The sequence below is a fragment of the Sciurus vulgaris genome, assembly GCF_902686455.1.
Source record: "Sciurus vulgaris genome assembly, chromosome: 14".
Lineage (NCBI taxonomy): Eukaryota > Metazoa > Chordata > Mammalia > Rodentia > Sciuridae > Sciurus > Sciurus vulgaris.
The window spans coordinates 27,429,800-27,446,989 of NC_136475.1; the positions used below are offsets into that span (position 1 = coordinate 27,429,800).

The 17,190-nt window shown below is 47.1% G+C and overlaps 1 protein-coding gene across 15 annotated transcripts in view; it reads left to right on the top strand.

Annotated features, from left to right (window-relative positions):
• DYSF (dysferlin) overlaps nucleotides 1-17,190 on the top strand; it is a 209,162-nt gene that overhangs the window by 8,745 nt on the left and 183,227 nt on the right. For 3 of the 15 annotated variants that reach the window (XM_079111421.1, XM_079111412.1, XM_079111410.1), the window contains exon 1: nucleotides 3,627-4,592. The exons of 7 other annotated variants lie outside the window; for them this stretch is intronic. In XM_079111421.1, the coding sequence (XP_078967547.1) occupies nucleotides 4,502-4,592 (91 nt within the window). In that variant the 5' untranslated portion in view covers nucleotides 3,627-4,501. Of the gene's footprint in view, nucleotides 1-3,624; nucleotides 4,593-17,190 lie in introns of those variants that run through there. 5 more of the 15 variants (XM_079111418.1, XM_079111423.1, XM_079111408.1 and 2 more) reach the window with 3 other exon arrangements.

Sequence of the window (17,190 nt, forward strand, 5' to 3'; positions counted from 1 at the left end):
GAGTGACGATGGGTATGGGATTCACTTTTTCTCTCAGTCAACCATTTGGAAATATTTATGGAGAACCTACTTTGTATCAGGCTTCTCCAGGTGCCGGGGAGACAGCTGTGAACAAAACATGAAAATCTCTGACTTCTTTGAACAGATCTTCTAATGGGGGAGATGGATATACACATACCTAGTGATTGGTGCTTAAAAAAATCATGAAAGGGAGAAGAAAAGGAAAGGGTTGTAGTCTTGAGTGGCCACAGAAGGTCCCCTTGCAGTGGCTACCTGAAAGAAGGGCAGGGATGAGCATCACGGTCAGAAGCACCCTAGCGGAGGTCTTGAGGGGTGTTGGCCTGTCCCTGAGGAATAGTGAGAAGGCTACAGAGCTTGAAGAAGGCAGGATAAAAAGTCAGTGAAGTCGGGCAGGGATTTTTAAAAAAAATTTAATTTGTTCTTTTTAGTTATACGTGACAGTAGAATGTATTTGGACATATCATGCATACCTGGAGTATGACTTCCCATTTTAGTGGTTGTACATGGCATGGAGTTACACTGGTGGCGTATTCATATACGAACTTAGGGAAGTTATGTCTGATTGTCCGATTCATTCTACTCTCTTTCCTATTCCCATCCCTGCTCTCTACCCCCACTCTGACTTGTCTAACTCCCCCCCCTCCCTGGTCAAAGAGGGTTTTAAAGGTCATGTAAGGTTCGGATTTTACTTTGAGGAAGCCATTGAATGTCCTCGTGTGAAGGAGTGACACCAGGTGGCGCTGAGTGGATAAAGAATAGCCTGTGGTGGGGACCTAGGTCAGGAGCAGGAAATGCTTAGGAAATCTGTGAGGATTCAGGCAAGCGGACCTTGGTGGCTTTCACCAGGTTAGTAACAATGGAGAATGTAGATGGGGAGGAGGGGTGGGATTTTGGGCACACTGTTTTTACCTTTATTTTTCTTTGTGGGTATTGAACTCAAGGGCACTTTACCACTGAGTTTTCTTTTTCTTTTTTATAATTATTTCCAGATAGGATCTCACAAAATTGCTGAGGCTGGCCTGGAATTTGCAATCCTCCTGCCTCAGCCTCCTGAGTCGCAGGGATTACAGGCGTGTGCCAACACACACAGCTTCTTTTTTTCTTTTGAATGTTTTTTCTTTCTTTCTTTTTCCTTCACCTCCACTGCCCCCGCCCCCCACCTTTGGACGCATTTTGTGGTAGTAAAGTCCATAGAACTTGCAGTTTTGGTGCGTATGGTTAAAAGAAAGACTGAGTAGTTCTAAAGAGATTAGAAAAGAAGGAGTGGAGACAAAACATGGAAGTGTTTCAAAGGATATTGTAAAAAGAGAACCAGGTGGGGGAGGTTCAAGATGACCAATGTGATCCTACAATATGTACAATCAGAAAAATGAGAAATTACACTCCAATTATGTATGATCTATCAAAATGTATAAATACATTCTATTGTCATGTACAACTCCTTAGAACCAATAAATTAATTAAAAAAGATGGCAAATTAGAGGAAGCCTGCTGTTTCAGTAAGCTTTTTGTCTGCTGTGACTAAAAGATCTGACCAGAACAATTTTAAAGGAGGAAAAGTTGATTTGAGGGCTCACAGTTTCAGAGATCTTAATCCATAGAAGGCCGGCTCAAATCCTTGGGGCTCAAAGTGAGGCAGGGGGAGGGAAGCAGCTTGCATCATCAGGAACCAGACAGACAGTCTCCCCTCTCCAGATACAAAATATATACCCATAGTCACGCCCCCAAGGAACCACTCCCTCCAGCCACACCCCACCTGCCTCCAGTTTCCACTCAATCCCATCGGGGATTAAGCCACTGATTAGGTTAAGACTCCCAACCCAATCATTTCTCCTCTGAACCTTCTTGCATTGTCTCACATGTGAGCTTTTGGGGGACACCTCACATTCAAGCCATAAGAGCTGCATCTCCAGTTGTTCTGTGGCTTGGGATTCAAGCAGTGGGAATCCTGCATCTCAGCAAGGTATGATGAAATTCATTTGTTACGATTTTCCTTAAAGCAAGGGACGATCCCAACATGTTACGTCATGCCTTGAAAAGAAAATATGGAATTCAGGAATGTGAATCTGAAGCAAGCAGAAGCGTGTGGGAGCTATCCTGGGTCATTAGAAGACTCTTTTGGGATCACAGTGAAAGGCTTTGCCAGGGAGAAGATCATAAAGTTGTCTTGAAGAAAGACCCGCCAGAAATAAAAATTGCTGATATGCCTTTGCATTCGCCTCTCCGTGAATACCACAGCACTGTGATTTCCCACAACTTCAGGAGGACACTTGTATGATGAAAGAAGAATAAAGTATTAAAAATGGCCTGGGGGTGACAGCTGAGTGGTGGCCCTCATGGCTGGAAGGAATAAGGCTCTGGGTCAGATCCCCAGCACCACTAAAAAGATAAATAAAGTGATAAAGGATTTCAAAGAGAGAGAGAGAGAAAGAGAACAACGTGGCTGGGGGTAGCTCAGTGTGCTGGAGGCCCTGTTTGATACTGACACACACACACACACACACACACGGCAATGAGTGGGAGCTGAAGGAGTCATGAAGTCAACAGGGTGTTTTATTAAGAGCAGTAACATCATGTCTGTTGGTGGAATAATCCAGTAGACAGAGAAAACTTGGCACTCAGTGGGAGGGTAGGATTGCCAGGGTCTTGTCACTGAGGGTGACAGGGGATGAGCTCTGCTCCAAGAGTCCTCATGGGTCTTAAGTTCATTTATGAGAATGAGAAAGGGCTGGAAGCAGTGTAATCCCAGGGTGCGGGAGGCTGAGGCAGAAGGATTGAGAGTTCAAAGCAAGCCTCAGCAACTTAGGGAGCCCCTCAGCAACTTACCGAGATCTCTATCAAAATAAAATATAAAAGGAGCTGGGGATTTGGCGCTGAGGGTAAATCCCCAGTACAAAAAAAAAAAAAAAAGTATCATGAGAGAAAGTGAAGGATTTGGGCACAGATGCTGATGGGGATTAGAAGACACCTGGGAGCCTCGGACGTTCTCCGCTCAGTAAATAAGAAAACTGAGGGTGTGGGGTGGATGTGAGGTGTTGTAGGTTTGGGGAGAGAAAAAAATGGACTATAAAATAGCCGTCTATGAGAGAAGGAGACTGGTGGACTTCGGCAAATCGAGTGTGAGTGCCTGCGGCAATATGGGTCTCCTTGAGTTTGGGATCATGACTATCCAGTGACACCTCTCAAGGCTGCTTCATTATTCTCCAACACATTTAGCTGTTAGGGTGCGGGTGTGGAGAAGGCAGGGTTGGATTCCCCGGGGTTATAGCTTAGCCCTACGAAAATGCGGAATCCCTCAAAATAAGTGGGGAGGGGGAGGGAATCGAGAATTTGTTCAGCTAATGATGCTAACACTAATCACCAAATTTAGGTCGTCAGGAGATGAGTACTTGGGAGGTGGGAGAAGGGATTGTGCCCTGTCCTGAGTAGGTGCTGAAGTGTTGGGATACAGAGGTCAAGAAGTTCTTAAACTGGAAAGGAACCAGACAACAGGTGAAAGTGTGCTGAGGACTGTCACCCCTCGGGGCTCACGTCATAAGCACCTTCCCCACGGTGGGATAGGGGGTGTGGAGGTTGTTGGGGGTGGGGGAACTGCAGGCGGCGGAATGGGCAGCGGCTGGAGCCCTGGGCTCCAGGGAACGCAATACTCTTGCAACACTGACCTCCGCCTCCCGAGATCAGCGACTAGACTGTCGCGGAGAAAACTCCGAGGCGTGTTTGCAGGGGCTGGAGCTTCGGGGTCTTCTTCCAGCACGGGTTCCCAGCACATCAGAACCGTCGCCTCGGCCGCCCGCTGGAGGGGAGAGGATCAGCTGGCGAGCGCGGGGGATGAGGCGCGTGGGAGCTGCAAGCGGCGCCCAGGCCGGAGCTCCAGGCTCCAGGCGCCAGGCGCCCGGCGCTGGCCGCTGCGCGGACGCCTCCTTGAGCGCTCGCTCCAACTTGCAGCACCCGTGGACTCGCTGGTGTCTCCGCAGCCAATTCCATAGCCCTCCGCCCGCACTCAGCCCTGGTTCCTATTCACTCTCCAAAAGGCCCCGCGGCCCGCGAGGTCTGGGCGGGTGGAACCCCGGGCGCTGGAGACGCGGGCGGAACCGGACCTTCTGCGCCTAGTCGGCGGTCTGTGGTCACGCCGTGCGCTTTGAGCCTGCTGAGCTGCAGTTACCGCCAGGGGCCGGGACCCTCGCAGCGAGGCACCGGGGCGCCGGCAGGGGCCCGTTCGACCCCTGCCCCGCTCCGCCCACCGCGGGTAGGGCGGATCTGGGCAGGGGCCGGAGGCGAGGATCCGCCCAGCGGGTGTCCGGTGTCCTCCCTGAGGCCTTTCACCAGGAGTTGGCCACTTCTCCGCTGAGTCGCAGCGGAGCGACAGCTCTTTTTTGGCGAGGCTGCCCGGGGACCGATCGTTTGCTCGGTGGGTGCCTGGACCCAGCGTTCCCGCTCCCGCCCTGTCCGTGCGCCTCTGCGCACCCAGTGCTGCTGAGCCATGCTGTGCTGCTTGCTGGTGAGGGCCAGCAACCTACCCAATGTGAAGAAGGATCGGCGCAGCGACCCTATCGCCAGCCTGACTTTCCGAGGTGAGAGCCCGGTGGCCGCGGCTTCCATGCCTGGGCGCCACTCCACTCTGAACGCACTGCTGGGTCCAGGGCCCCGGCACTAGGGGTCCCAATCCAGGACAAACTTTGTTCCTCTGTCAGCAGGGTCAGAAATCCCAGCCTGAAATTAACTAGAATGAAACAGCACGGTAAATGCCACAAGACTTTGTAATTGTGGAAAATCGAAAGCAATATGTCAAAAGTTATCACTCTTCTAAGAAAATATCCAGAAGGAATAAAGTCCAAGCTCTTACGGGTAATGGGCATAAGGGCTAGGCTGGGAGATGGGTGCAGAAGGTAGATAGGACTCGGCCACCCAACTGGACGCACGGAGAGCGCGCTTTGAAAGTTGTGTATTTCATTCATTCCTTCGTTTATTCAAGTATCTTTCCTTCTTCTTCTCCTTCTTCTCTCCTGGGGATCAAACCCAGGGCCTTGTGCTTGCGAGGCAAGCACTCTACCAGCTGAGCTATCTCCCCAGCCCCGTATCTTTTTTGAATGCTGGCCATATCAAATAGGCCATCTATCAACCAGGAGGAAGTGCAGAATAGGATGGATATGGCCTTTACCCGGATTTTTGAGGAGTGTCTGGGATGTTTTTCCAAATTCAAGGAGCTAATCCCCCATAGTCAGTGCTTAGACTACAGAGGGTCTCTGAGGGGACAGGGAAGGAATCACTCCCTTCTTCCCAGCTCCTTTACCCCACGGGAGGTGGCGTCTCAGAAGGGGAAAGGGAAGAGGAAGGATCTGTCAAAATTGAGAGAAGGAACAATAGCTGTGAGTCAAGACCCCAGTTCTGCAGAGAAAGATAAATAAGGAGAGGAGAGAGGGCTTCCTCTTAGCCTGGAACCATACTTTGTGGCTTTGTGGAATTGAAAGTATGTGTATCACAAAAACAGTCGAACGTAGAGGGGACAGGGGCGGGGCTTTTCCCGAAGGTTGAAACCAGTGGGAGCATCCAGGGGAATCTTCAGCTCGGACCTTGTTTTCTCCACTGTATCCCCGAGCAGCCTCCAATAACAATGATATACGAAAGACACGATTTTGCAAAGTGAGTTCTAGGTGTAGTTTTTTTTTTTTGCGGTGCTGGGGATCGAACCCTGGGCCTTGTGCTTGCAAGGCAAGCACCCTACCGACTGAGCTATCTCCCCAGCCCAGTTTTTATTTTTTATTATGGTACACTTCACATTTTTCCTCCTTTGAAAAGTACGATTTGAAACAGTCTGGACAATATAGCTATTTTCATTGATCGGTGATATGTCAGGGTGTTCCCTACGCCAGAGCAACTTCAAAGCAAGGTCCTTTGTTCTCCTTGGCTGTCTAGTCCTGGCTATATAGAATTTGTGGGGCACCGCAGGGGATGTAGCTTAGTGGTAGAGCACTCACCTGTCCCGTGCAAGGTCCTAGGTTCAATTTCCTGCACACATGCGCGCATACACACAGACACTGAAATTGTAGGCCCACCATTGTGAGGAAGAGAAGTTCCCTAAGGACACGGAGCCCTGGGACCAGATCAGCCTAGGACTCTCATTTCCTTTGAAACCCTTTAGATCTGTTTTCATAGTTCTTTCCCTGGTTCTGCAGCAGTCCTGAGGTGGCAACTGCTATATGCCCATTCTGCAGATGAGAAAATAGAAAGCCGAAGAAGTTACATGATGTGTTCATGTCAGTGGTCACACCAGAGAACGACCAACCCTTGAGTGGGCCCTGCCCTTGAGTTAGGCAAGTAACCAAATCTGGTGAGGCCCCTTTTGGCTGTCATCGAACCCTGAGCAGGCGCAACTTCTGTCTTCCTCAAATCTATATTCCCTACATTTAAAAAATCCTTAATATTTGCATTCATGAGCCCCTTGAAAAGCTGAAATGTAATAGAACACAACATCTCCAACTGTGCAGTCTGCCTTTCAAAGCTCAGAGGCGTTGCCCCTTCTCCAGGAAGGTCTCTGGGTTGCCCTGGCTGTCTGGCCACCTCATCAGATCTGCTAGCACTCTCCCCCGGCCGCCTGTGCTCAGTACTCAGCTCCACAGCAGGACACCAGACCTTGAAAGCAGCCACCTGTCTTGTTTATTCATTGGCATGTCCTAGTGCTGAGCACAAGTGGGCCATCTGCAGTGTAGGTGCCTTTTCTGGCTCAGTCTGCAGCCGTCCTCCAGATGTGTCAGGCTTAGTCTGGGCATGGTCCTTGCACTTTTACTGTGCTTGGGAATCACTTGGAGGGGGCTTGAAAAACCGGCTCCTGGGCCCCCCTCCATACAGGTGCTGATCTAGAGGGTCTGGAAGGTGACCTAAAAATCAGCATTTCATACGTATGTGATGCAGGACATGTGGACCCGCACTGTGAGAAAAATTTGAATCAGAGATGCCGAGATGTGTGAAACTAACATGCTCCCCCACAGACAGTCAGGACGGAGTGTGGGGCTGGGTTGATCCTTAGGGAGGGCAGTTATTAGAATCAGACCCAGAACTTACAGAGCTCGGGTTAGGTGCACCCGAGAACAGCATGGGGAGCTTTATAAAAACAAGATTGTTGCCAGCCCCCTGTCCTCTCCCTACAGGGAGCTAAAAAGCTCTGGGTGGGGCTCAGGTGTAGGTGCTTCTGACAAATCTGAGTGTTTTGGATGCACAGTCAGGTTAGATGCACTGAGCCTAACCCCCTGTGGCATAGAGGGGACAGTGACCTGCTTGCAGAGAAGCCAGCCTGCCCTGTGTGCTTTGTTCCAACATGTAGCCTGAAGTGCATGGCCTGGGCTGGCCAGTTGTTCCTGGGCATTCCAGCCTCAGATGTAATTTCAGGACCTGCCTCCCAAAATAGATGATGAGCTGGGGCTGGACTCTGGCTTCCCTGCCTGAGGACCTCAGGGTAGAGGCTATTAATGAACACTGGCCATGTCTTTGTTCTTGTATTTATGAATTAATTAGTTAACTAAAACTGCCACGAGTAACTGAACCGCGGTAGGTACGTTTGTCGGATCATCTGTGTGTGTGAGCAGCTTCGTCTCCTAGAGCATTTGGTCATCTGCACCTCTCTTCTGACTTGACATTTCCCACTCTGTAATGTGATTATTTATATCCTTCTATTCATACATTTAGTTCATTGAAAAATTATTTATTGAGCACCTAATATATGCCTGGTACTTTTCTGTGTGCTGGGGATACATCCAAGGACAAAGTGAGATCCTGGTGCTTTGGAGCCAGATCTGCTGTGCCCCCCATTCAGTGAATGTCTGCCCAGTGTCCCCTTCCTTGAAACCAGGAGCCTGGGACTCACAGTCTACTTCCCTGCCACTCAGCCCTCGGGGCCTCCCCTGTCTCTCTGGCCTTGCTTCCTCCTTTCCCTGTGCCCTTCCCTTTACTCTGTCTCCTGGGCAGGAGCCTGGGGATCCCTCTGTCCTCAGGGAATACTCCTGCCTCACCTGCAGGACCGGGGGGCTGTAGGGCCACTGGACTCTCAGAACCTGACTTTTTAAACCAGTGCAGTAACTTAATATATTGAAAATAAATTTCTGTTTTCTTTCCTTTTTGGGGGGCATATATCAGGGATAAAACTTAGGGGCACTTGACCACTGAGCCACATTCCTAGCCCTATTTCGTATTTTTTTTACAGACAGGGTCTCACTGAGTTTCTTAGCACCCTGCCTTTGCTGAGGCTGGCTTTGAACTCGCCATCCTCCTGCCTCAGCCTCCTGAGCGGTGGGATTACATCTGTTTTCTTTTTATAAACATAGTGTAGTGTAGGTACTCACTATAAGAAATGAAAAATTCCAGAAAGACATGAGGCAAAAGTATAATAGACTCCTAATCCTGCCACTCACATTAATATATGAAAAATTTGGCATGTTCCTTCAAGATGCTTTTTTTCTCTTTAAAAAAAATTAGCTCTGAAATTTAACACATAAACAAGGTATATAAAATATGAATGTATGATTTAATAGGGTTGTTCTTGACTGGGAGCGATTCTGTTGGGTGGTGGTGGGGGGTGATATTTGGAAACATCTGGTTGATACCCCTGGGGGAGTGGGGGTGCTACTAACATCTGGAGGTAGAGGCCAAGGATGCTGCTGAACCGTGGCAGAGGACAAGCCCACAACACTCACAGCAAAGGTTATTTGGCCCCAAATACCCATAGTGCCAAGATGGAGAAACCCTGCTTTAAGGAATACATTTTGAATGGAATACCCAGGTAATATCCCCGAGGTCAGGGAACAGACCCCACCAGCCCCATGCCCCACTCACCACTCTTCCCCAGACCCCTGCCTTCCTCTCTGGAGGCAGTCCCATCCCAGAATCCCCCACAAATATTCACTTATTTGTACTCTTACTCAGAAAAGGAGTATTATGTCAGTACATGCTCTTCTACATAACCTCTCAAAATGTCTGCCGAATATTTCGTTATAAGGGCGCATCGTTATTCACCACCCTATTGATGGCTGTTTAGGTTACATCACATTTCAAACATGATACCCAATTCTCAACTTATACTGCCACTGTGAAGAGTGTCCTGGTGACTAAATCTTTGCCTGCGTATCAATTATTTTCTTTGGGAAAGCAGCAGAAACGGAATGCTGTGTCAGAGGTTATGGATGTACTTCAGGCTTTGCTGCATTTCCCAAAGTGCTCTTCTGTCAGTCAAGCATGAGGGCTTCTTTTCTTTTTTATTAACTGTACAAATTAATGGGTTTTGCTGTGCATTTCTATATATGCATATATGCTGCACTGATCATGTCTAACTTCCCTTTTGTCCCCTCTGCCCCTTCTCTTGATGGTCTCCTTCCCACTCTCTAATAGTCCCTCTTCTACTCTCAGGTCATATTTTGGTTTTGTTATTTATTTTTAATTTCCACATCTGAGAAAAAAACATGCAATACTTGTCTTTCTGGGTTTGGGCTTATTTCTCTGAAAATGCTCCTCCAGTTCTGCCCATTTCCTCACAAATGGTGGGATTTCATTCTTTTTTGGGACTGAATAATATTCCATTGTGTATGTGTACCATATTTTCTTTATTCATTCCTCTGATGATGGGTACCTCGGCTGTGAATAGCGCTGCAACAAACAAGGGTATGCAGGCATCTCTTTTGTATGCTGACTTTGCTTCCTTTGGATATAGAGCCAGGAGGGAGATAGGTGGATCATATGGTAGTTCTACTTTTAGTTTTTTGGGGAACCCTTCAACTATTCGATAGTGATTTGTACTAATTTACACTCCCCCAACATTGGATAAGCGTTCTTTTTTCCTTCACATTCTCCATGGGGGCTTATTTTCTTTCTTTTTTTATGGGTACATAGTAATTACACAGAATAGTGGGTATCATTCTGGCTTTTTCACACGTGCGTAAAACACAGTTTGAGGTCTGTGATTGTGGCTCAGTGGCAGAGCGCTCACCTAGCATCGGGACACTGGGTTTCATCCTCAGCACCACATAAAAACAAATAAAATAAAAGTATTGTGTCCATCTACAACTAAAAAAATTTTTGGAAAACACAATTTGGTCGGTTTTAGTCCCAAATGCCTCTCCTTATCCCCTCCTCCCCCTACCCCAGTGGTCTTCCTTCTACCTTAATGACATACCTTTTTCTTGTTCCCCCTCTAGCTTACACATAGGAGAGAAAAAAATAAGACACTTCTCTTTTGAATCTGGCTTATGTCACTTAACATGATTCAATGAGGGTTCGTTTTCTTAAAATCATCTTTATCAGCGTCCTAAGGTTCAATTAGTATCCATGATATTTCAACCTTACCTATTCGTTTTTATTTCTCCCTGAGTTATTTTTTAATTTGTCCATTTGGGCTATTTGTCTTCTTAATTAATGGCAAGTGCTCTTTCTATATTGAGAATATTAACATTTTGTCATAGATGTGTCCAACATCTTCCTCAGTTAATTTTATTTTAATTGACAAAGAAATTTTGTATAGAAATACCTTCCCCGGCTGTAGTGGGCCTTTGAGTTTAAGGACCGCCTCTCTCAGAGTGCATTCCACCATAGCCACTATACTTAGTGCCCGCGGTCCTTCTTGGCCACTTCTTCCCTGATGATGTGGTTCTGGAGGGTTTAGAAAGATGGGGACGGGGGTCCCCGGGGTGAGAAGGACAGGGCTCTTCTGGTGAGGGGGGATCAGTGCCTAGGTCTGGGGGTGCCCAGGCTTGAGTCCACAGATGATGTGACAGGTATCAGAATCTGCCTACCCTTTTTGTAAGGGGTGTCTGTGCCAGGAGGCAAAGCAGGCTGTCCTTCAGCAGAAGCCCGTCTATCTTCTGTCCTCTTAGTGGCTGCTGCCCTCTGGTTGTCGGCTGACACTTGAATTTCTGTCACTTTCTTTGTCTCTATGGGTATTATAATGGGGTGTCAAGAGAGGGAATAGCAAGCCCTCAGTGAATATTTGTGGGATGAAGGAGAGGCTTCCTCAAGGCAGCCTGCAGAATCTGAAGGTCCTCTGCGACTTCTGAGGAGTGTAAGTCCTGTCACCGGTCGAGGGCAGAGGCCGCCATCCTTCTCACTGTCTCTGGGAGTCCAAGACTACCCATCTTTCCTCCTGCTTTCTGCCCCTCTCTAGGTGGAAACACAAGCAGCCCCTGTGGGCTCTCTGTCAGAACTTCAAAGTCATCCTGTCCCTATTCCCCACCCTGACATTGCTTGGTAGACCCCAGGACACCTCTCCTGGACTTTTAAAAAAGTTCTGGTAAAAAATTTGGAATGGAACCATCATTTGACCCAGCTATCCCACTCCTTGGTTTATACCCAAAGGACTTAAAATCAGCATACTACAGAGATACAGCCACATCAATGTTTATAGTAGCTCAATCCACAATAGCTAAACTGTGGAACCAACCTAGATGCCCTTCAACAGATGAATGGATAAAGACAATGTGATACACATACACAATGGAATATTACTCAGCCATAAAGAAGAATGAAATTATGGCATCTGGAGGTAAATGGATGGAGCTGGAGAATATCATGCTGAGCAAAATAAGCCAATCCCAAAAAACCAATGGAATGTTTTCTCTGATAAGTAGATGCTGATCCATAATGGGGATTGGGTAGGGAAGAATGGAGGAACTTTGGGTTGGACAGAGGGGAATGAGAGGGGAGGGGGTAGAGGGGTGGGAAGGATGGTGGAATGAGACAGACATTATTATACCATATACATGTATGATTATACAACCAGTGTGATTCTGCATCATGTACAGCCAGAGGAATGAGAAGTTGTCCTCTGTTTGTGTACAATGTGTCAAAATGCAGTCTACTATTGTGTATAACCAATTAGAACAAATTAAAACAAATAAAAAACCAAGAACATGATATTCACAAGATAAATGGATTTGTATTAACAAAAATATGTCATTATAAAAATAAACATATATCATTATAAAAACAAACATTTATGTATGACAAAAAGATGCACATCACATAAAATTTCCCATCTTAGCCATTTTTGATACAGTTCGGTGCTATTAAATACATTCACAGGCCTGGGGGTGTAGCTCAGTGGTAGGGCACGTGCTTAGCATGCGTGAGGCCCTGGGTTCTCCAGCACCCGAATCAAACATAAACAAACAAATACACAAACAAACAAAAGAAAAAAAACCAATAAAACAAAAGACAAAAAAAATTCATATTGTTGTACAACCATCACCACCATCCGTCTCCAGAATTCTTCCTTTCCTACTGAGACTCTGTACCCCTTAAACACTAATCCCCATGCCCCCTCCCCAGCCCTGGCAGTCACCACTTTATTTTGTCCCTGTGATTGTGTCTATTCCAGGTACCTAATTGAAGTGAAATTTGCCTTTTTGTGACCAGTGAGTCATTCTGTCTGGAAGAACACCCCAGCGCTTCAGCCCCACCTTCCCGTACCTTGCTGGAACCCAGTTTTGGGTTCTGGGAGAGGGCGTAGCTCCCTCCCTCTCCCCCAGCGAGAGCTGTGAGCACATGGGTCTGTTAAATGCCACACATAAAGCCATGTCTCAAGGTCAAAAGTAATTCTCAGAGGCAGGACAGGTCTAAATTCATGATGAGGATGGAACCATTTTCCTCCTCATCCTCCCCCTCATCCACCCCCTCCCCTCCTCCCTCCCCTCCCCCCTCTTCCTTTTGAAATTAGAACAACTTTTTTTTAAACCCTTTCAGGTGGAAACCTATTTTGTATCAAGATTCTTTGAAACTTTGAAACCTGTATGTAACCTAAGCTTATTATTGTTATACTTTCATTTTCTACTTTGTGAACTAGCAAATACACTGCAAGTTAGATAAAAACAAAAGGGAAAAAAATCGAAATTGCTTTATAGAAAAAAAAATCAATGAACATAAAAATCCCCAGCTCAAAACTAAAACAAAACCCCACCAAGAAATCGATTCTGCAAAGTTGTCTAATCCTCTGATTTAAAATAAATGGAAAATAATTATGCCATCATAGCAATTTAATGAATAAAAGCACGGCTACTGTCCTGGAGGGAGATTACATTTTATGTAAGAAAAACGTAATAGAGCTTTTAGAAAACGAGGGAAAAGGTGATCTCTCTCTGTGGGCGGCCTGCGTGCCAAACACTTTTCGCTAACTTGTCCTGGAAGTTAGAGTCTGTTCACTTAAGACAGGTTGGAGGAACATGAACCACAAAACACAGCTTCTCGACTATTTTTTCTGTCTAGCCTCGAAATCCAAGGATGGGCTGTTGACAAAGCCTTTCCTCCTCTGTCCTTCACTTGCCTTGGTCCTTCTATTTTCTAGGCTTTTGGAGGGTGACATCTTTTTTTCTCCCTTGGATTCCTAGGTGTTTCTGTACTGACCTGGACAATTTCTTGTCCCTCTGCTTGCTTTGGGTGTTTCTGTAAAGCCCTGCTTGGACTCCTCCTCCTCTGGTTTGTCTCTGCCATCCTCGGGGCACTTTTTCCTCCTCTGATGTGCCTGTGACTGGCTTGATGGGTACTGGGGCTGTGTCTCAGAAGGGGAGCTTGGGAACTGTAGCTTCCGTGCTCTGCGAACCACAGTTATGCTATGCTAAGGTTGAAGGGCACCGGTTTCTCCGAGAAACAGTCCCTGGTGAATTGGCAGTAGCTCACAGAGTCCAGTCTCAGCCTGCTGTCATGAGCTGGTAACCCAGATGTTAGAGGGGTTTCCACTGTGTGTAGGTAGGTCTGGAAGGTTCCAGATCAGGGAGTCTTGGGTCAAAGTTTCTATGCCTGATTCTGGTTACCAACCAAGAGGTTTCCAAATAGTTCTCGCTCATCTTTGTGAAAGAAGTCTTTGGTTCTAAGCCTCGGATTTTCTTTACTTTAATATAATCAAGTTCATCTCTCTCTCTCTCTCTCTCTCTCTCTCTCTCTCTCTCTCTTTTCCTGATACTGGAGATTTAACCCAGGGGCACTTTACAACTGAGTTACATCCCCAACCATTTGGAGACAAGGTCTCGCTAAGTTGCTTAGTTGCTGACTGGCCTCTACCTTGTGATCCTCCCACCTCAGCCTCCCCAGTTGCTGGTATTACAGACAGTGAGCCACCTTGCCTGGCTATCCCCAATTCTTTTTACTTTTAATTTTGAGATAGGGTCTTACTATGTTGCTGAGGCTGGCTTCAAACTTGTGATCCTCCTGCCTCAGCCTCCTGATTCCCTGGCATTACAGGGGTGCACCACCATGCTCTCTGGCTTCAAGTTCTTCTGGAAAAGAGTCTTACTGTTTCTCTGAATGCTTCATTAGGTTGACAAAAAGGAATTCTCCTTATCAGCCTGAGAGCGTGGTAGAGAAATCTGATGGATGATATTCACCCTTTAATTGTTTCAGTTTTTTGGCACAAACTTTCCCCAAACACTGTGCGACAACCGTGTTGCAGCTGGACATGGTGGCGCACGCCTGTAATCCCAGCAGCTCGGGAGGCTGAGGCAGGAGGCTGGTGAGTTCAAAGCCAGCCTCAGCAACTTAGCAGGACCCTAAGCAACTCAGTGAGTCCCTGTCTCTAAATAAAAAGCAAAAAGGGCTGGGGAGGTGGCTCAGTGGTAAGTGCCCCTGGATTCAACTCCTGGTTAAAAAACAAACAAATCATGATGCAGAGATTCCAAAACCGATTTTTGTCTCATACTCTTCTCCTGTTCATCTCATAATGTAAAATCTATTGTTTTTCAAACTACTCCAAGATGCTGTTTATACAAGTACCTGTAGAGTTGTCTTTGTTCAATCAATGGTACCATTTTTGAGGCAGGGACCAGTGTCTACGACTGTCCCTGTCTGGTCAGGCTGCAGTGGAGGTGGCCTGGACATGGTCGGAAGGCTGGGATAACCGCTGCTTCTGGCTCCACTGCCCAGCAGGTGGGAGGCAGGAGGGCCCAGGACAACTGTTTTCTTAAGTGTGTCCTCCTTAGCAACGTGCCTCCCCTCCCCTTGGTGTCTGAAGGGCATGGGGCGAGTGCCGGGTTCATGTCTCCTTTCCTTCTTGCTCCTCTTTGGGCTGGCAGTGCCCATGAGGGACCCCTTCCTAATGTCACTCAGAGGGTCTCGAGTGGACTCTTCTAACCAGGACCCAGTGAAATCTCGTCTCAGGCTCTTGTTTCCCTCATCTTCAGGAAAGGCAGGAAGTGGAAAATGGCTACAAGACCCTTAGCCCAGGGCTGGACACACGTGTGTTGCTCAGTTATGCCGGCTGGGATGGCCAGGAAGTGAGTGTCCGAGCAGACCATTCAGCCAGGCTGCAGCTGGAATTTTCTGCGTTGCTTCTGTAGGTCACAGGAAGCTGCTCTGTGGCAGGGGAGGGCAAGCGGACACTTGGCTTGCATCTCAAAGCCCTGTGCTGGGGACACTTGTTATTATCTAGCCAAGGCCTAGAAAGTGATAGCTCTACCCTAGGCCACGCCCAGGGGCTACCAGTGAATGACCACAGAGTCAGCTTCCGCTGGAGCCTCCGCCTCATGGCCCACCAGTGGGCTCCGAGTGGCTCAGCCCTGGCAGGCCCCTGCCAGCATCAAGAAGATAGCTGGTGCCCCCAGGACACCTTCTCTGGAGCCACTGCGCCTCCTTCATCCCTTCGTCCACCAACACATTCAGGAAGTCTCAGGGTGTGCCCCAGGCAAGGCAGGGAATCCACGGCCAACCTCAGAAAGAGAGGAACCCTCATTCTGCACCCACTCACTGCGCACCTTGTTATGTACTAGGGTCACTAAGGTGAGTGAGGCGTGGTTTCTGTCCTCTGAAACTCACAGCCTGGTTGGAGAGACCAAAATAGAGGCACACTGTTACCCAGCCCAGTGCATGGAGAGCCCGGGAGTCAAGGGAGGCTTATCAGAAGAGATAGCTGAGCTGGGTATTGAAGAGTCAGTAGGAGTTTGCTGGCTGAATCGGAGGACAGCATAGAGGGAAGTGAACTCCCGTTTGATGAGCTTTCAGGGTCACCTGGCATGGCCTTTTTTTTTTTTTTTTTTTTTTGGTACTGGGGATTCAATTCAAGGGCGCTTAAACACTTAGCCACATCCCCAGTCCTTTTTTATATCTTTTATATAGAGACATGGTCTCGCTGATTTTCTTAAGGCCTCACTAAGTTGCTGAGGCTGGCTTTGAACCTGCGATCCTCTTGCCTCAACCTCCTGAGCTGCTGGGATTACAATTGTTTACCACCACACCTGGCACATCCTATCTTTTTTAATATTTACAACCCCTTGTGGAGGTACCATTATGATCTTACAAATGAGGAAACAGAGGCTGAAATGTTAAATGAATTTCCCAAGATGCTTTGAGTAGGTCAGAAGGGCCAAAACTCTCCCCACAGAAGCAGTGAGAGTTGTTCACATTTGCACTGGTGACTGCACAGCAAAGCAAGGTGAAGCAGCCAACCCCGCTCACCGAGGTTTGGCCAGCCAATGGTACTGGCTGTATTCTTTTCATTCCATGTATTTAGTTAAAAGAAAAAAGTCAGTTTCATTTAGGAATGTCCTTGATGAATCAAACATCATTAATGTTAACCCCCGAGGACAAGTGTTTGTAATATTTGTGAGATGAAGTAGGAAGCAGGCATAGAGCACTTCTGCTACACACTAAGAAATGGTAATTGTCAGGGGAAAGCACTTCAGTGACGTCTTGAGTTACAAGCTAAACTAGCCAGTGGTTGGTTGTGCTAGTTTTCTTCTTTAATGTTTCTATACTTTCCAAGTTTTTTTTATTTTTTGTACTGGGAATTGAAACAGGTGTGCTTAACCACTGAGCCACATCCCCAGCCCATTTTATTTTTTATTTCGAGATAGGGTCTTACTAAGTTGTTTAGGGCCTTGCTAAGTTGTTGAGGCTGGCTTTGAACTCACAATCCTCCTGCCTCAGCCTCCTGAGCTGCTGGGATTATAGGAGTGCACCACTGCACCTGGCTTTTTTTTTTTTTTTTTTTTTCTTCATAGAATTCTACTTTTTCTGGAAAGAATGATTGACAAACTATGGTTATTCAGACTTGGACAGAATAGCTAAAATTTATCTCTTCTGCATATTGCAAAGTTTGAACTTTCAAGCAAAAAGTGGAATTTTAGAAAGCTTGTATTTTTCAGCTTACCAGTATGTACACTTTTCTGATGAGATTCATGGTGATGTTAATGAGATTCATGGTGATTTTTT